Consider the following 20,276-nt stretch of genomic DNA (forward strand, 5'->3'; position numbering starts at 1 on the left):
CCATTTTGCATTTAATCATTAGTTACTACTAATCTCTGACGCTCTTCCATAGTATTTAGTCTTTTGTCCCGTCTTCCTCCGCTCGCTCTCAGAAGATGGTTGCAGATGACTGTTCCTCCATGAGCCTGGTTTCTTTCTTTTAAAGGGGAGTTTTTTTTAATTCCCAATGTCATCAAGTGCTTGCCCAGGGAGGTTGTTTTAATTTTGGGGTTTACCCTGTATTATTGCAGGGTCTTTACCTTACTCTACACCACTTGAGGAGACTGCTGTTGTGATTTGTGGCTATATTATTAATAAATGAACTTAACAAAAAAAAATGAGAAGACACGAAATGGAAAGTCATCAATGGGTATATATATATATATATATATATATATATATATATATATATATATATATATATATATATATATATATATATATATATATACACACAAAGCCTTAGATAGTGTGCTTTTATTTTGATAATCACAAAGTAATTCCGCTCTCACACCCGACTCTCCGGCGTTTCTGCGCGCGCGTGTTCGCGAGGGAACATACTGTGTGTGTGCGTTCGATCACGCCACTGGGGATTCCCCCGCGTGACAAAAACAGCTTTGCCTTTCACATGTCAGCTCTTCCCCTTCTCGCCTTTCATTGCTCATATGCTCTCCGCCTGGAGCTCACGCATTTACCGGATATTTAGTCGACGGGTAGTCGTTAGTGTCTCGTTTCACTCGTTTTAAACCCGATACACCATGTTTTCGAAACTTTTTAAAACGCGTTAAATCGGTAAAAAGTGAACGCCTCTTCCTACACAGAGGGCACAGTGTTGTCGGTTAATGGCATGATACGCAGCGGCTCGTTCCTCTGGTTTCACGAAGACGGTGCGGCGGTTATCACAGGTGTCACCGGGCTGTCCGGTCACATCACCGAGCACCGAGCGGCTACAGCGCCCGCAGGAAGCCTTTAAATCCTCGGGGAAGGCGGGAGGGGGAAACCCAGCGAGGCCACCATCATCATCACCACAGCAGCACTACCATGGCGAGCCATGACTGTACTAAAGAACACTTGCCGGAGGATAACCGCACAGACTCAGGCATTGAGTCGTACCGCTCCATAGTGAAGTCGGAGGAGCCCCGGGGGCCGAGCAATGACCTCAGCGGGCCGAGGGACAAGTTCTCCGGCGGGGAGGAATGGCTGGACTCAGCCTACGGTTCCTCGTCTCTCACGGTAGAGAGCCTGTCGGATATAGTGGAGGGCTGCACGATTTCCAGCAGCAACCAGCAAGTACAGAGCTCTGAACTCTCTGAGCAGGAGCAGGAGGAGAACTTGCTTACAACTATTACAGAGGATGGAGACACGTAGGTTTTTAATTGTTATTCATTTAATTTCCATCAAAAATAAAAAATTCTTGCTCATCTTGCTAGAATATTTGCTGAAAGGAATGCTGCTGCACACTGGTGGGTGAATACAAACCTTTTTGCATTTTAACTGTTTCTCTCTTAGAGGTTTCACCAGCTTTTTTGGCACCCGTGATTTTTATCCTTAGTTGATATGGTTGGCAATATCCTACAGTTAGTTTGCAAAGCTCTTTATGATTATCATTTCCATTATCTAGTGATTTGTACATTAATGCCACCACATTAGTTTTAATTGGATCACTGCCTGATATGTAGTGATGGGGATTTATTAGACAATGTACGATTCAAAATGATTTAAAACAAGAAAAAAAGTATATATTTTTTTTATAATTGGTGACCTGTAATTAGAAATCTTTTTGTGTATTTGTTCTAAATATTGCACAGAATAATTTAAAGGTTACCAGAATAGTTGCTGGTTTAATTTTGAGCAGGGTAGTAGCTTCTCACTTTTTTTTTCTTCTTCTTCTTCTTTTTTTTTTTTTTTTTTAAGTCTGCTGTAAGCTGATGAACTTAAAATCGTCATGAATGGCATTTCTACTGCAGCTGGAGTCTGTAAATCACATTAAATTTCAGGCACAGTTTTTCCCATGGCGATACAGGTTTTAAAGGGGATTTCATAAGAGTGTGATACTGCAGACTTTTATAATGAACTTTGTCCTTGTCGCATATGTGACCGGTCTCCATTGAGTTGTCGACTCTCAGTCAGAAAACAGAAGTGAAACAGATAGGTCTGGACTTCCCCCATGCAGCACAGACAAAGCACATGCTGTGAGGTAGCTGTGTGGCCCGCTTTTCATCCAAGAAACTTGTTGATCAGGACAGGACAGTGTGTACGCATGTTTTCATTCCTCACAGGCTTCTTTCTTTCCCCCTTGCTTTTTTTTTTTTTTTTTTTTTTACTTTCTTCCCCCTTCCTTCTTCCAGACAGCTAAAAAAATCATTTGCAACTGAGCGGCTTTTCGCTGCTCTTCATTTCTCAATTTGAGTCAGTGAAACTTTTGCACACAATCTAAACACCTCAACCTCCACACACACACACACACACAATCTTATCAGCCCATGCAGACCTTCTTGTTTCTTATGTGACCCACTCATCTAGAGTTGCAGCGTCATCAACCAGCAGACCGATTTAATGAATCCTGCAGCCACGACCAGCCGGTGTGATCCTGATGTAGTCACATCACACTGCACAAGTGTTGTTGTGTCTCTGACCTCTTTTCATTTCCGCTTGCTGATTGATGGGGCCACATGGTTTCATTCTCACACCCTAACTATAGATACCTGGTGGAGGGGGAAAAAAACACCTGAAACACACCACAGTGCATTGCTTCGACTGACAGAATCATGCAAACACTAATTTTCCCCTGTGGGATTTTTTTTTAAAGTTCTTATTCATTCAAGTCTTACTCAAACCAGGAAGTCCCTTTCACACAAAGACATTTGCTGACAGGTTTATGTCAGTGCAGCTCCATCAGTCTGCAGACGTAGCTGACATTTAAGCATCACAAAAATGTAATGTGGCTTCTCGTGCAGTATCCTCTCATCTTAACCATTACTGGGGTACTCGAGCGATGGATTAACACTCACAAGCAGCTTTGTATTTTTACATTTAATTTCATTTTCTCTACAGTTTTTGGGAATTTTACATTCCTAGAAATGCACAAGGAATCATGCACTTTGTCACCTGCAGCCTTCCTAATTTACTCACAGTGAGAAATGCCCCACATCTGTTTCCTCATTGCTTCTTCTCAAACAGCCCAAAGATATTTAATTCAGTGGGGGAAAAAAAGCCAACTTATATGCTTAATCGGTGTTGATAATAGTAAAGTAGTAATACGTTTTATGTATTTATGGCAGTAACTACAAGAAATGCTTTTTTCCCCTTGTTTTGTGCCAAAAATAAGCGTAAAATATTGTCACCTTTTTAAAATAAACCTTATGCAGGTACTTTATCTTTTTTTTTTCTTTGTTTCTCAGTGTCAGTAGCTGCAAACAAAATGTTCAGTTGCATGATTAATCCTTATAGATTTCAATAACTGATCACTTTAAAAAAGCAGCTGTATTATCGCTACCGCTGCACATTAGTTTTTGAAACGCTGATATTTTAAATTTGTGACTAAATAAAACTGAATTCTTTTTTTCCCCCCTTTGGTGTGGGTCTTTTGAAATAAAGTAACCCCATTTACCATTTAACAAATCGATAAATGCCACGTTGTTTACTACTTTGTATAATTAGACATGTGGCACTGTAAGTGTTCAAAGCTGAGTGTACAGCGAGACGTCGTGGGAACTTTTGATCCCACTCTGTCTGCGTCTGAAGCAGCCCGCGGCGTCCAGCTTTGGGTTAAATGACATTTACTCTGAAAGCAGAACGTCTCGCTGCTAAACTAACAGAGAAGTAACTGCTGCGGCGAATCGTGCAGCAGTAAAACATCAACGCTTCAAGCCCGTAAGATAAAACCTGATGTCCGCAGAATTTGGACTCAGCAGTGAGTTTAAAGAACTTGAAGCCTCAAACTTTGATTTTAATCTGTTAAGATCCCTTTTCCAGATGGGGCCCTCGCTATGTTGCTGTTGAGTCTAAATTAAGCACTAATGCTCAGTTCCATTTCCTGCTTTGCGCACACATTTGTTTGCTACAACTTCCCACTGTGTTTTTTTGGGTGGCGTGCTTTTTGTTTTGTTTTGTCTTTTGCTGTAAGCGTTTAAACTGAAGCCTGTGCGATTATATCGGCTCACAGATGTTTGATTTTTTTTTTTTTTTTTTTTTTTTTTTTTTTTTTTAAACCACCAGCACCTTGCTGTGCTGTCTAGAATTTTTTTGTATTGCTCAATACCCCAACGACTCAGTCTTGCCATTCAGCCCACTAAGTGTTACATTTCGAGGTAGTCTCTTGAAATGAATACCGAGGAAAATTGTTAGGCAACATTTGTTGAAATTCGCAGCACTGCTTTTTTTTTTTTTTTTGAGGGGGGGTAAGTTGCTCAATTTGAGATAAAGTAGGGCTGCAGATTTTTCCAGACGTAACGGTTAATGTTCATCTTCTCTTTTTCTTTCTCACTCCCGTAGAATCCTGCACTTAGCAATTATCCACGAAATATCACCACTTGCTAAGGAGTTGATACAGATATTCCCAACAGAAGTCCTGGACATCCAAAATAATTTATATCAGGTAGGTACAGCAGGTCCTACAAGTTGCTTCTGCTGGAATTTTTTAATCCACAAATACTTCCTCATCTGCACCTTGATTGTGGAAGCGGTGGCTTTATTTATATCTCTGTACTTCCAGAGAACTCTTGTTCCTCTTTATTTGCAGTCCGTCCTCACTCGGGACGTCACTGTGGGTGGTTCCAGTGTTAACTCATAAGGGACTTTGAATGGAAACTCCCCTCCTCTACTTCATGTAGAAATAGAACCACAGGGAGCTGTGGAGTGTATCCTTGTGTGGATGTGGGTGGAGGAGTTGTTCCAGTCCTTCAAGAAGTCCGACCAGAGACTTAACTTGAACTTGCAGAACTGTCAAAAGGAAACATATGAAGTTGAGACTCAGCACTTCACGTAGTGACTCAGTTAGCTCTGTGCTGGGCTCTTTTGGTTTCCTAATTTCCTCTTAGTAGTCATTCTAAGATTTCACATTTGGACACATTACCAAGAAGAAATTTGTTTGCAACCCAGGGGGTTTAAAATAAAAATGCATCTTCATTTCTGAAGGAAAAGGAAAACAAATGGATTAGGGATTTTTGCCATATTTTAACACGTGGTCCTGTGAGTACAGTCTCGCAGCAAAATTCTGATAACAAAAAAAATTGCAAAACACATAAAAAAAAAAAAAAAGGGAGGGAGAGACAGCACTATCATACTCTACACCTACAGCAGTCTCAGTAAACCACAGTGCAGAGTAACCGCATCACTTGTTGTGGATTAAAGATAAAACTCAATTTCTCGGAAAGGGTTTTCCTCACTTGTACCTGAATGCAGCAGGTACAGGCCTGCGCTCTGGGGATTTTCAAAGGGAACTATTAGACTTTTACCTATTTCCTCTCATATTTATACCACTTCAGTAATGGGTGCTCACATTAAACATGGCAAAAGTTTGGTATAATGAGGTCGGTAATCTCAATGAGCCGAAATTTTAGTGAAGCTTTGGATTACTCTAACGCTCAGAATCATCATTCATGCTAAGCTACTCTACTAGAGTCCAAAAATAATAATGAGGAGTTAGAAATGAGGATAAGAGCATTCTTGGAAATACAGGGAAGCTGCAGCTGTGAAGGAGAAGTGACAGGGTATAAGGACAACAGCTGAAGAAATATATAAGACCACCATCAACCTGTTATTGTCAGTATGTTTGATGAATCAATGGACAGCTAGTATTTTTTTTGTGTGTCTTTGCTTAATATCAACTCAACATTTTAGTAGATTATTTAACATCTCAACTTAAATATGAACTTCTGACGTGTTTTTGTTTATATTGACCAGAGACACACAGGTAAAGTTTTTGTTTTGTTCCTCAGAGCCCTTTGCACCTCGCCACCTACCTAAACCTGAGAGAGGTGGTGCAGTGTCTGATGGAGAAACAGGTCAGCATAGAGCTGCAGGACCAGGACGGGAACACGGCGCTCCACGTGGCCTGCCAGCACGGGCAGTTAGAGTGTGCAACCGAGATGACCAAAGACGTTTCTCCCAGCAAGTTGGCTCCGGTCCTCGAGACCCAGAACTGGAGAGGTGAGGGGAAAACAGTCATGGCTGCTACTAAATCTGTTTATGCGAGTTTTTATGCATTAAAGTCAAAAGTTGTTTTTGTTTTTGTTTTACATTTTAATGTCGCAGAAATATTTAACTAGCTTGTCTTTCCCTGATGTCCTCCTAAAAGATACATGAGGATTTTCTTGGACAGTAGCAGAAGAAATAACGCCCACATTTAGCATTGATGTAGAACATGTTTTGTGTTGTATCGATACAGTGTTGGTCTGTATTCTGCTTGAAGTTTGTAAAAACTGTTTGACCTAAAAGTGAGCTCCACATTGCAGATTTCAGACAACATTTGTAATTTCAGGTCTTGGCTGTCTTCACTTGGCTGCACTGAACAGGCAACATGAAATTATGAAGCTCCTGATCAAAAAGGGCGCAGATCTGAATATACAGGTTAGTCTGTGGATTCCCCCCCCCCCAAGTCAATGCACCATATGAGCTGTATTTGTGTAATTAAGTTTTGCATAAAGGCAGAATTCACACTAAACAGAAAGCCTTTTTTGCACTCGTGTAATTCAGCCTGAAATGATCACAAACAGTGCAGCTCCACTTGCAGACTTCAACTCATAACACTGAAAAGGAAAAGGTTGAAGGACCGGATGAAGAGTTTGTTTTTGTGGAAGCAAAGCTGCAGTCTTTATTTATTTTTTTCCCCTAAGAGGGCTTTCCGTACTTGTTTAATCCAGTCATATGTCTGCATTTATAATCACATACGTCCTGTTTAAACTGTGTTTACCACATCGGGACCTTATGTTGTGTTCCTATCATAAATCAGCTGCACCTGTGCAATGCTGATAGTGATATGAGCTGAGCTCGGGGCTTCCTGCAGGATTCAGTGAGACATAATTAGATTTGAGATATGATTAGGTCAGACTAGCCGGCCGCTCTTAACTTTCTATTGATGGTAGGGAACGTGGCAGTCCCGAAACCACCCCAGACATTCCTCTTAGTTTAAATCAGTGGCCTAACATATCAGTCTGCCTCACGTCCGATGTATTGAATTATTCATTATTCTAATTAGAATGTACTTTGACCTTTTTACTAGCTGATTTCAAGAATGTGGAATTGCAAAAATAAAACTGTGAAACTGTTTAAATTTCATAATGAATTTCTGCCCTTTTTGTGGAATTTCTCATCGCTTTTCTTCGTCCGCTCCCCTCGTAGGAAGGAACCAGCGGCAAAACGCCTCTTCACCTCGCTGTGGAGCTGCATGACATCACATCTGTGAAGCTGCTGCTCGGCAGCCGAGCCAACGTGGACGCTGCAATGTTTAATGGCTGCACACCCCTGCATCTTGCGGTGGGGAGACAGGACGCCACCATCGCCACCATCCTCTGTCAGAATGGCGCCGACAAAATGCTGCGAAACATGGAGGACGAGACGGCGTTGGATTTGGCTGACGGCAATGATGATGTAAGCAAATATTAAGGGTTGAAATGCACTGTTGTACATAGTTTAAATAATAAGACTTAAATCCTGTTTTAAAAAAAACCCCACAAAACAAAACCAGCAATATGTATGTTTTGCAGACTTTCAGTGGTAACTGTGCACTAACTCAACGCACAAACCTAATCTGTCAAGCCTCTTCCTACTGCCTGACTGAACTCATTCTTCGTTTACTCTTTAAGTGGTTTAACATCACTAACCTACCAGTTCAGAATAACCTACCAAAGCATACAAGCAGGGGACCTGGTACTCTTTTAAAAAGCAGAGTAGTCACAGCAGAAGTGGATTTGGTTCATTTGTTTTCATTTATTTTACTCCAGTTTGTATGAAGCTCACAGACAAACACTATTCATGGTTTCAATTTTGACCTCTTGTGCTCTAAATGCTCTGCTTAGTTCTGGGTTTCCTAGAAAGACATTTAGATAAGGGATAAGTCATCTGTACGGCAGCGCTTGTATAAATGCTGTTCTCTGGTATTTTTTCTAATCATTATTTAAGGATCAGTAAAGTTTGACCTGCTTCTTGTTCTTGTCTTTCAGATTCTGGCTCTATTTCCTTTTGATGACATCCAGATCTCTGGAAGGTCGTTGGTTGGCGTGAAGTTTTGAGCTGAGTCACGGGCTGAACAACAGTCCTCTAATTGTCTGGAGCCTCACTGCAGCTCATATAAATAAAAATTTTAAAAACCTATATTTTGAGCTAACATTGTTGATTAGTATACATATGCTTAGACAAGTATGTGCACAGTATAAATCTCACTTCGCTCTGATTAAACAGAGTAGTACCGCTTAATTGAAAGATTTTACAAGCTTGGTTATTTTGCTTCTTTCTGCATGCCTCTGGAGATGGTTGTACTCAGCTGTAAAACCCCACCTCACTGTGAGTACCAGACTGTCTCTAAACCTGTTCAGTGCCCACAAAAAAAATCTACCTCTTTATCATTTTGACCTGGTTTCAGTGGCTACAAATAGAGTATGCAAAATGCATAGTTTCGGTTTCTCAAACTTTATCAGTGACTTTGCATTGAAATTGAAGTAAGTTTTAATTTTTTTAAATTTTGTTTTTAACTCTGAAAATGTGGCCTTTCACTGTAGTGCATAAAAGAGATTTTTGGAAGAATGCAATCAGAGGTGTGAACAGATATTTAAAAAAATGTAAATCCTGCAAAAAACAAACTATTCTCATCTCTGCTTTTGCTAAAAAAAAAAAGTGACAAGTGGTTAAAAATGTAATGTATATAACAGGAAATGCAGCTTGATCTTTTTGATTTGTAGTTTTTGTTTTTTGCTTGGAATAGTGAAACTATTTATCTCAACCTAGCTTTCATCAGCAGAAACTGTTCTTTGTGTAATTACACTGGCCTGTCTAGTTAAGAGTTCATTTATTTTGTAATAAAAAGACAGGAAATTCATGAATGTTGTCTTTTTTAATTGCAAAAACAGTCATGGTAAAGTACGTGTTTAATTTTGAAGGTTTTACATACAGTGGGGCAAAAAAGTATTTAGTCAGCCACCGATTGTGCAAGTTCCCCCACTTAAAATGATGACAGAGGTCAGTAATTTGCACCAGAGGTACACTTCAACTGTGAGAGACAGAATGTGGAAAAAAAATCCATGAATCCACATGGTAGGATTTGTAAAGAATTTATTCGTAAATCAGGGTGGAAAATAAGTATTTGGTCAATAACAAAAATACAACTCAGTACTTTGTAACATAACCTTTGTTGGCAATAACAGAGGTCAAACGTTTACTATAGGTCTTTACCAGGTTTGCACACACAGTAGCTGGTATTTTGGCCCATTCCTCCATGCAGATCTTCTCGAGAGCAGTGATGTTTTGGGGCTGTCGCCGAGCAACACGGACTTTCAACTCCCGCCACAGATTTTCTATGGGGTTGAGGTCTGGAGACTGGCTAGGCCACTCCAGGACTTTCAAATGCTTCTTACGGAGCCACTCCTTTGTTGCCCGGGCGGTGTGTTTTGGATCATTGTCATGTTGGAAGACCCAGCCTCGTTTCATCTTCAAAGTTCTCACTGATGGAAGGAGGTTTTGGCTCAAAATCTCACGATACATGGCCCCATTCGTTCTGTCCTTAACACGGATCAGTCGTCCTGTCCCCTTGGCAGAAAAACAGCCCCATAGCATGATGTTTCCACCCCCATGCTTCACAGTAGGTATGGTGTTCTTGGGATGCAACTCGGTATTCTTCTTCCTCCAAACACGACGAGTTGAGTTTATACCAAAAAGTTCTACTTTGGTTTCATCTGACCACATGACATTCTCCCAATCCTCTGCTGTATCATCCATGTGCTCTCTGGCAAACTTCAGACGGGCCTGGACATGCACTGGCTTCAGCAGCGGAACACGTCTGGCACTGCGGGATTTGATTCCCTGCCGTTGTAGTGTGTTACTGATGGTGACCTTTGTTACTTTGGTCCCAGCTCTCTGCAGGTCATTCACCAGGTCCCCCCGTGTGGTTCTGGGATCTTTGCTCACCGTTCTCATGATCATTTTGACCCCACGGGATGAGATCTTGCGTGGAGCCCCAGATCGAGGGAGATTATCAGTGGTCTTGTATGTCTTCCATTTTCTGATGATTGCTCCCACAGTTGATTTTTTCACACCAAGCTGCTTGCCTATTGTAGATTCACTCTTCCCAGTCTGGTGCAGGTCTACAATACTTTTCCTGGTGTCCTTCGAAAGCTCTTTGGTCTTGGCCATGGCGGAGTTTGGAGTCTGACTGTTTGAGGCTGTGGACAGGTGTCTTTTATACAGATGATGAGTTCAAACAGGTGCCATTCATACAGGTAACGAGTGGGGGACAGAAAAGCTTCTTACAGAAGACGTTACAGGTCTGTGAGAGCCAGAGATTTTCCTTGTTTGAGGTGACCAAATACTTATTTTCCACCCTGATTTACGAATAAATTCTTTACAAATCCTACCATGTGAATTCATGGATTTTTTTTTCACATTCTGTCTCTCACAGTTGAAGTGTACCTCTGGTGCAAATTACTGACCTCTGTCATCATTTTAAGTGGGGGAACTTGCACAATCGGTGGCTGACTAAATACTTTTTTGCCCCACTGTATCAGCACTTAATAAAAAAAATTATCAGATCTTAAAATTAGCTGAATACAGCTTCAGATAAACTACAAAATGTGGCACGGTTTCATTATTTATGTGTGGAAAAACTAAGTACAGTCTGACGTCTTTAGGAACTAAATAGATAAACAGCAGCCAATCAAGTAGCACGGGCAAGTGTAAGCACCTCTATGAAAATAGAAGCTTTGGTAATTTGCTGCTCTGAAACCTTAGGGTGTGTGTTAACATGATGACAGAGGAGGACAAATCTGGGAAGGATTATACAGCCATTTCTTCACAACTGTGCAGACCAGCTGTCAAGCACAGTGGTGGAGGAGTCATGATTTGAGTTTGTTTTGCACTCACTGAGTCACTTGTAAAATCCTCTGTTTACCAAAGTATTCTAGAGCCGAACATGACACCATCTTTTCAGCGTTTAAAGCTTATTCAGGACAATGATCTCAAGCGCAGCAGCAAATCTACAACAGAAAAGAATCAAGGGAGTGCAATGGCTGAGTCAAAGTCCAGACCTGAACCTGCCAAATGCCTAGGCGGGGCCTAAACGAATCCCCACAGACCTCCTGAGGCAACGTTGTAAAAAGGGAGAGGCAAAATTCCTCCGTAACGATGTGAGCGGGTGATAGTGAAATAGAAACAAAAATGCTTCTACAAGTTATGGAATCATGGGGAATACCGAATTTCTCACATGCTGCCAGTATGCCACGTGTTGCTGTTCATCTGAGGCTGTTTACCTAATTTAAAACCTGATTAAAAACTGGATTTTTTTTAATCTCCTCATATGTAAAACCGTAGAATTGAAAGAGGGTGTCCTATCTTACTCAAGCATGCATCTCTATCTAATGTGTGCACGTGCACAAGCCTGACACGGTTTACCAACGGTCTTACATGTGCAATTCCAAGTTGTTGAAAGCCTCAAAAGAAGGTGTTTCAAATACGCACAGAGACAGGTGATGCAGATATATTTTAGCTTCCACTTAAATGAAAGTAAAGATGAGATGATTAAATGTTATGTTGTACAGGAATGCTCCTAACAGCAAAAAATCAGCTGACTGGAAACATGGTTTATTTTTGTTTTCCTGTAAGTGGCTTCTTCCTTGTGGGTCTTACAGTACAATGACCGGTGGAACTGTGGAAATTCCAGTTGGTTGGATTTCTATTATAAACACATTACCCACCGCAGAACAGGTTCACTTCATGTTCATACAGGTATATTGACCTGACTAACTACCTGGCAATTACAAAATTACTTTCCTTTGACCAGGTAAACATGACAGCAGAAGCAGTAGCTGCAGATTTGTCTTTATCTATTTCCTGGTCAAATTAGCTGTATGGTTGCAAAGCACAACTCAAGTTTTATATTGAATATAACAGTTAATTTTATGGGATTTTCTCATCTTTCATTATCACATGTGCACAAACAAAACTTATGGCAACAGCTACCAAACCGACAAACCTCTGTGGTCAGTAGCTAGAACAGAGTTATGAAACTATACCAGTCTACTTCTCCATTCAAGTGTAATCTGGAAAACTGATACTGTTGTGTTATGTACAGTAAAGACCATGCTAGTGCTGCAAAAGGTTTTAAAAATGGTGTGTTCAAGTCATGTATTCCGCTCTGTGCGATCCTTCTCAATCAACATCTATGATGATAGTATGCGTAATACACTCAGCAGGTCAATTATCTCATCAGGTCTGACTAATACTCCTGGAAATAACATTTCTTTCTAATGGAATGCCGGAATTTCCATTCTTGCAGACATCCACCTACGTGGACATAGCCTACGTGGGATATTATTCAGATAAATATATCAGCTGCTATTATGTGATATCTTGAAATACGGTTTCGCTGTAATATCTTGGTTTAGTTAATGATTAGCTGCTGTATTGAATTTGTTTTTATGACGGAATGTCTCTCTTCACTTTTGCAGTCAGAAGGAAACAAAGACGAGACAAACGTTGGAGGAATTACTACTGAGGTGTAGTGGAACGAGGGCACACATTCCCCTGCGTGAAAATAAAAGGAATTCCTTACTGGTGACCTGTTTTAGAAGTGAGTCAGGGGTACGGCAGGCACTGTGGCGTCGTTGAAGAAGCAGCTCAGATGTGTTTATCAGCAACAATGACAGCAGCCTATTTCGATGCTCACTCACTGGCATGAAGGAAGTGCTTTACTGTGCACGTGTTTATGAAGTAGGATTCATTTGAAATGCCTCATGCATAAGGCTTTCCAGCACAGCTTAACCTTCTTCAGAGATGCATAGAGTGGATGTCTTAGTTGTCTGGGCCTTGTTTACTGTCTTTTATACTGGAACTCTTCAAAAACTATATATATTTACATTTTAATCATTTTTTCTTATATATACATATAAAAACGGTATGTCACGTCTTATATGCGATGCTTCATGTTTCCAAGAAACGGCAGAAATGAGTCATTACATGTAAAGAAGAGAAGATCTGTTTGCTGCTTTTGCATTTATTTGTATTTACTTACATATCAATAAAAATAAGGAATGTCATCCAGACAGTCATCTCTATGAGCAGGGGGGGAAAAGCCAAATTAAGAAACACAACAACAGCTTAAAAGTTTAGACTATGAAGATTTTCAGACACTGAGCAGTGGGAAGCACTGGCATCAAAGTAAAGACCTGTATCTTTACATTTTAATCTTTTTTCCCCCTGTTTGTTTGTTTGATTCATTTTCAAAGATCTGAATCTTTGAATTGTTAATTTTCTTATGTTATGCATTTACATTTACACCACAAATATATGTTTTGGTCCAAATTTAGGTATTTCTTTAACTAGAGCAGATAATTATTTCAGGCTCATGTGCCATCTTATAGATATGGTATATTTATACTTTAAAATGTGACAAATAGTATGTATGTCAAGCTTTAAAATGAATAACACGGAGTATAGAGTAGAATACTTCCAAACTATAGCTTCCACCATCTGGTGTAAAATCTTGGCCCAAAGATGATTTCCCCCAGGGATCAATAAAGTATTCTGATTCTGATTCTGATTTCAATATTAGATTGGTTGAGAAACTTGTGCTACTGTTGGCCAAAGAGGAGAGGGGGAAAGAAAGGCAAGAGTGTGGAAGTGAGTTTAATTACTTCTGGAGTTAACCATCCAAAGCAAAGGACAATGCACAAGAGAAGTGCAGGAGAGAGTGCAAGCAAGGTGGAGTGAGTGTAAATGAGTGTCAGGGCTGAGGATTGGCTCAGGATAAGTGTCAGCAGCAATAGTATGAAAGTTTACAAGACGATGATGTAGACAGCAGCACTGATAAAAAGAAGGCTGAGCTGGAAGTGGCAGAGCTGAAGATGGGCGTAACCAGGATGGACAGGATTAGAAATGAGTAGATCAGACTGACAGCTTAGGTTGGGCCTTTTGGAGACAAAGAGAGGCGAGGCTCAGGTGGTTTGGACATGTGCGCAGGAGAGATGGTGGATATACTGGACAAAAGATCACCATGGTGAAAATTCATGGCATTCCAATCACAATAGTTGATCACAGGGCTATGGTGGGCCCACTCAGTGCCCTGCTGTCTGTGCACGTCATAGCCCAACAGCTCTGCAGTTCCTCCTCCACACCGACAGGGGTCAGGGCCGCCGGGAGGGCGCCGTTATCTCTCGCCAGCATCCTGTGGTGATGCTGCTGAGTAAAGAGGAGGTGGCCTTTCCTGCTAAAGTGAACACATCGGCTATTGAGGAAAAGTCGAAGACCTCTGATCTAAAGGCGACTAGCCTGAAAGAAAACAGCATCTCATTATTTAGTCATTTTTCACCTGGCTGACCCACGGGGCTTCATGGTGTGTCACAGCGGGGACGCTTGAGTCTGTCGGCGTGTGTGCTACGCCGGGTGTCGGCCACGGAGTGCAGGGAAAATGCCTTCTTTCTCACGGAGGTAATATTTTTCAGACAGAAGTGTAGCTAACTGGGAAAATGTGTCACGCTGAAGATGAGTTTGAGGTATGGGCTCATTCAGCTCACGGTGAACCTTTCTGTGATGCAGCCTTACGGGGGCAGATTTTTGAAGCTGTAAGCAGCCTACGGAACTGGTATTAGCTTACACTAATTTAGCAACTAACGGTCCGACCTAAACACCCTTTCGTTTGCCAGCCTTTACCATAAATGGGTTAATTTAGTTTTATAGCGAGCGAGAGAGAGAGAGTCCGCTTTTTCTGTACAGTCTACGGCCGTTTGATAGTGGGCGTGTCTGTCTGCAGGCAAATATGTTGAAATATGTTTCATATCTAAGTCAGTTTACTGCAACTAGCCCAAGAGTTATGTGTGCATTCGTTAAAGGTTTAATAAATGGTTCCAACACCTATTGAAAAATACCTAATACTGGTACAAGTATTGGTGTTTTTCCACTCTACACTTTCTACATCTACCCCACCAGCCTTTTTTTTTTTTTTTTTTTTTTTTAGCAACTTGGGAGAAACAGTTCCGTTATTGTAATGAAGACCTGTTGCTCCAGTTTTAGTGGTACATATATGTGCACACGTCAATCTAAACAAGTGCTCATTTTCTCTGTTTGTGTGTCTATGGCGTAGCAGCATGTAGGATGGCTTGTCTGGTGCAGTGCATTCCTTCATGTAATAAGCTTCTTGTTCAGGGCCCAGGTCTCCCTGCAGTAGGCTATTGGCTGACCAGGGCGCTGCAGAGTCCCAACACAAAGAGGCTCTGTGTTAGCCGGGCTCACAGGCCCCCACAGGAGGAGGCCCTGCCTCACTCCAAATGGGATACATCTCAGTGCTGTTGTCGGCAAGGAACACACCTTTTCACAGGAAGCCTGAGTTTCACCACAGGTGTCCTTTAGTCATTAGTAACACTTAAGCTGTTTGTGGGAATGGGTGATGAAGAACATCTGATGTCTTCACGGCTCAGTTAGCAAGTTGGTTGTTTTAACTGATTCCATCAGCTCATTTCATCATCCAGTGCTCTCATGCTGTAGCCACAACCAGACTACACTATGCTTGATGCTTTATTATTATGTTATTAGCTTGGAAAAAAGTTTTAAGGTGGGATTTATGGCTCTGGAGGAGGTTTTCTGAAAAAACTGCCCTATTTTTTTTTTTTAAATGTTTTAACATGCTACAAACTGCATTTAAAAGATAGCAAGTTAAGTTTATAACTATTTTCAAGAGAAAGCTGCTTTTTTACAGGATGCTACAGAGTTAAATGCACCGATAGTGGTAAGTTGCCCCATAGTTTTGGAGCTCAGGTCTGGAAGGAAGGCAGAATCCCCCTTAGTTTCAGAGAAAGGGAGATATTTGAGGACTTGATAACCCAGTTTGGAGAATAAGGGTGTAGTGGTTCCGTCATATAGGTGGATCTGTAAATAGACAGATCCACCTACAGACAGACAGATCAGGGAAAGATAATTAATTAAAGATATTGTGAAGATGCATAATGTGATGGTGTTTTCTTCTGCAGTATTCGTCAGTTTAATCAAACCTTCACCCAAACTGTGATTGGGGACAAGGTCACATATGTCATTTTACGGGCATGTTTTCATTTTTGCTAAGAATCGCTACTCCGTGTAGAGGATTGATTAGATTTTAATGAAAGTGCGTGAAAATTGAATAACCATTGCAATGCTCACAAATTAGCTTTAATTTTAGATGCTTAAATGAGCAGACATAAACAACATTTGTGTATTGTTCATTTAATATTTATCATCAGCCTTGTTAAAATAGAAAGTAATGTAAGCTGTCTTGTTTATGTGTATAAGCTGTAATCACCAGCAGACTCTCATTGATATTGTTTCTGTTATGTAGCCTGATTGGTAGTTTTGTGTCACCCTGTAGGATTTGGCCTGCACTCGTGTTGCTCCTGTTCCCTTCCGCTGTGACTGCAGAAGAGCCTTCGCTGCTGGATGGCTGGCACGATGTCTGGCTCTTCCGCTTTCTCGTCAACATGCTGGGATACTCAACCATTATCATCCCTGGCTACCTCCTCATTAGCTATTTCAAGCGCACCAATTATGCAGAAACAGGTTCGGGTTTTGAGAGAATTTTACTGTCTTATTTTTAAATGCACGAAAGCTGCTGATCTAAAACTCCTTGGGCTTTTGTCTTTCTCACGTTTATTTAGGGAGTGGGTTTTGCTTTCCTCTCATAAAGACCTGCGTGTTTGGAAACGAGGCCAAGACCAGCTTGTTGGATGACACGTCTGCAGCAAGCAGGAATGAGGCTGATTCGGGTTCAACACTCAAACAGGCGTTAAAGTTAATCTTTTGCGCTGCCGGACTTCAGGTATCCTCCCCCAAAACCTTCAGTCATTAATTGCATATGCTAATCCTACCACATTATGTCCTATTTCTGAGGACCCAATGTTTGGAGGTTGAAGTATGCCACTGTTTGTCGATACTGTATTTAGAGCAACATCCAGCACAGTGCAGTACAGCAATAAAGGTACTGATCCATGCAGACAAATTAGTTATTTACAAGATTTGTTCAAGGAGTGAAGGTTGTATAATTCTTTTTTTTTTTTTTTTTTTTTTAAAGGCGGCATGATGGTAATGTCGTCACAGACCAGTCGTACTGGATACTTTGTTCTCTGCCTTCATTGATAACAGAGCTCACTACAGGCAGACCGGACATCCTCAGATTAAAGCAGATCGCAAACACGCCACACCTGCTCGACCATAAATTTCACTTGTGTTGAATTAGACTGGCGACCGGGGATGGCTGCTTAGGGTGTGCTCGCCTCTCACCCAGTGATAGCTCAGATAGGCTCTCCTCTTTGTTTAAAAACAGAGTGACCGTAAGCCCACTCCAGTGTTGTCTGAGTGACTTTAAAACAACACTGGAGTGGCTTTGGGATAACTCTTGAGCGGCACAGTTGAACCCCCTTCTCAAACAGAAACATACATCGCTGGTGAGATCTCAAATTTCTGACACTCATCTTCCATTGTGATAGCGCTTTAGATACTCTGCAGTCAAGAATGGCAAAACATTTCCAAAAACGAGGTGTACAAAACTTCAAAGCTTCAGCTAAGTACTCAGTAAAGGGCCTGAATACTTCCGCTTTCCTTTCAATATACAGGCAGTGAGTTTATAATAGGGGAAATGATGGATTTAATTCAGCCGTTGACAGTAACACGGTTAAATGTAAAAAGAGTAAAGGGTTTGAGTAGTAGTAGTGTGATTCCTGCTTTTAATACTACAGTGGCAGAAACTGGGGTCAGAATTCACACCACCTGAAATAACTCTTTTAACGCTCTTATTTGATAAAGTGATTTAACTCAGTGTTAAGAATAAACTTCTTTTCTTATCTTAGGTTTCATATTTGACATGGGGAGTCCTCCAGGAGAGGGTGATGACTCGTTCTTACGGAGCCGCAACTACAGATCAGGAGGGAGAGAAATTTAAGGACTCGCAGTTCTTGGTCTTCATGAACCGTATCCTTGCTCTGACTGTGTCAGGCATCTGGTGCGTCATGTTCAAGCAGCCTCGCCATGGAGCACCCATGTACAAGTACTCCTTCGCCTCGCTCTCCAACATCCTGAGCAGTTGGTGCCAGTACGAGGCCCTCAAGTTCATCAGTTTCCCCACTCAAGTCCTGGCCAAGGCCTCCAAAGTCATTCCTGTCATGCTCATGGGCAAGATCGTGTCCCATAAAAGCTACGAATACTGGGAGTACTTCACTGCTGTGCTGATCTCGGTTGGCGTCAGCATGTTTTTGCTCTCAAGCACAACCGACAAACATCCATCCACCGTCACCACTTTCAGCGGGGTCATCATCCTCATCGGCTACATCGTCTTCGACAGCTTTACCTCCAACTGGCAGGACAACCTGTTCAAGTACAAAATGTCATCAGTGCAGATGATGTTTGGAGTCAACCTGTTCTCCTGCCTCTTCACCGTCGGGTCGCTGCTGGAGCAGGGTGCCTTCTTTGAGTCGTTGGGTTTCATGACCCGCCACTCCGAGTTTGCCTTTCATGCCGTGCTGCTGTCCGTGTGCTCGGCATGCGGTCAGCTCTTCATCTTTTACACTATCAGCCAGTTTGGTGCTGCCGTCTTCACCATCATTATGACCTTACGGCAAGCTTTCGCCATTCTTCTCTCGTGTTTCCTTTACGGTCACACTGTTACCTTAGTAGGTGGCTTTGGTGTCGTTGTAGTGTTCCTGGCACTTTTCCTACGGGTGTATGCACGTAGCCGTATGAAGTCAGGTCGGCGGGGAGCGCAGCCGCTTGCACAGAAGGTGTAGCGCTCCAAAGTGGGAACTAAGACCACGTTTTCTGTGGTGCTATTTGTCTATTTGTGTGCATCTTTCTTTCTTTTATTAATTTTTTTTTTACCGTTCAGTTCTTTTTAATTTTATTTTTATTAGCAATGGTACAGAAAGGGATTCTGCAGTTTTTACTCTTACACCAAGGTACCCCCAAGGGGTTCATGTGATTCGTTAGGTCAGAGAAGTTTTGAGTGCCTGCAAACTGCCTCTTCAGCTCTTTGTTATCTTTTTTTTTTCCTTAAACCTCCATACGTTGCCCATGCATCCAGTTTAGGGTTTCTATGACCATGGAAAATGTACGAGTTTAATAGCTAGGCATTATTTCCCAAGCGTTACTGATATTGTCCCTTATTTAACTTTATCCAGGCTAATGGCACCATTTGTTGGGTTATCCTTCAGTCGCAGCAGCCAGATGTTTATCTATCAACCTATTGTGTTGGAGAGCAGGGGTCTTTATGTGGCTTAAGATGGTGTCAAAACATGTTGCATACATTTTAGTTTAATTTAAAATATATTAACATGTCACATAGGCTAGCATCAGTTAGGGTTCAGGTAGACAAAATTCTGGGTCATAATGAAAGAATCAGATGCTGCTGTGGGTTGTTTTAGAATTTTTTCTCCACACTATGTTTTACTTAATGTTTTGAACTTTGGGCAAAAAAAAATGTATATATATATATATATATATATATATATATATATATATATATATATATATCTATATATATATATATATATATATATATATATACATATATATATATATATATCTTAAATCCGTTTTTTCAAGCCAACTTGCAGTTGTGTACTTTTGTAAAAGGACTGCTTTGATGTGAATGTTTGGGGAACACTGAATGGATGATTCTGATGCCTCATTGCTGTCACAAATGATGTGAAGATACTGTAGACCCAGGGGTCAGTTTGCAGAATGGAGTGCATACAAGGGAAATGCAATGTAACTGGTACCTTGTTTTTATCATTCTACTATTTCCTCTGGTAACTGGATTAATATTAAAATAACTTAATACTATCAAGTGTTTTGCAGTGATGTTTACATTGTTTTTATTTAACCAGAGGAGACTGAAAAGAAGGTAGTAACATCTGGAGAAATTGAACCAGCCATGTCGCCAAAGAGTTATTGGACGTCACCTATCATTTTTCCTGTTTGGCCTCAGCCCGACATTCAATGGCATTGACCACAATCTTAGAACCTGGTATTTACAGGGAGTTCATTGCAATGGTTTGAATCATTTTTATCTAATACACTCCATTTTTTGTGTAAATGAGCAATTTCTTTGAAGCTATCATTTTTTATCAAATTGGGTA

At 41.1% G+C, this 20,276-nt stretch overlaps 2 protein-coding genes across 2 annotated transcripts; both read left to right on the top strand.

Moving 5' to 3' along the window:
* The first annotated feature begins 549 nt into the window (after positions 1–549).
* Positions 550–9,013, top strand: nfkbie (nuclear factor of kappa light polypeptide gene enhancer in B-cells inhibitor, epsilon). The gene is made up of 6 exons (XM_080883549.1): positions 550–1,343; positions 4,474–4,576; positions 5,919–6,129; positions 6,461–6,549; positions 7,321–7,569; positions 8,142–9,013. Exons 1-6 carry the CDS (start codon positions 1,021–1,023, stop codon positions 8,208–8,210), a joined length of 1,044 nt encoding a protein of 347 aa, XP_080739675.1. The 5' UTR covers positions 550–1,020; the 3' UTR covers positions 8,211–9,013.
* Positions 9,014–14,339: 5,326 nt separating this feature from the next.
* Positions 14,340–19,980, top strand: slc35b2 (solute carrier family 35 member B2). The gene is made up of 4 exons (XM_080883128.1): positions 14,340–14,610; positions 16,520–16,707; positions 16,806–16,966; positions 17,994–19,980. Exons 1-4 carry the CDS (start codon positions 14,591–14,593, stop codon positions 18,924–18,926), a joined length of 1,302 nt encoding a protein of 433 aa, XP_080739254.1. The 5' UTR covers positions 14,340–14,590; the 3' UTR covers positions 18,927–19,980.
* Positions 19,981–20,276: the final 296 nt, after the last annotated feature.

Source organism: Rhamphochromis sp. 'chilingali', assembly GCF_963969265.1.
Source record: "Rhamphochromis sp. 'chilingali' genome assembly, chromosome: 5".
In the NCBI taxonomy this organism is placed as follows: Eukaryota; Metazoa; Chordata; class Actinopteri; order Cichliformes; family Cichlidae; genus Rhamphochromis; species Rhamphochromis sp. 'chilingali'.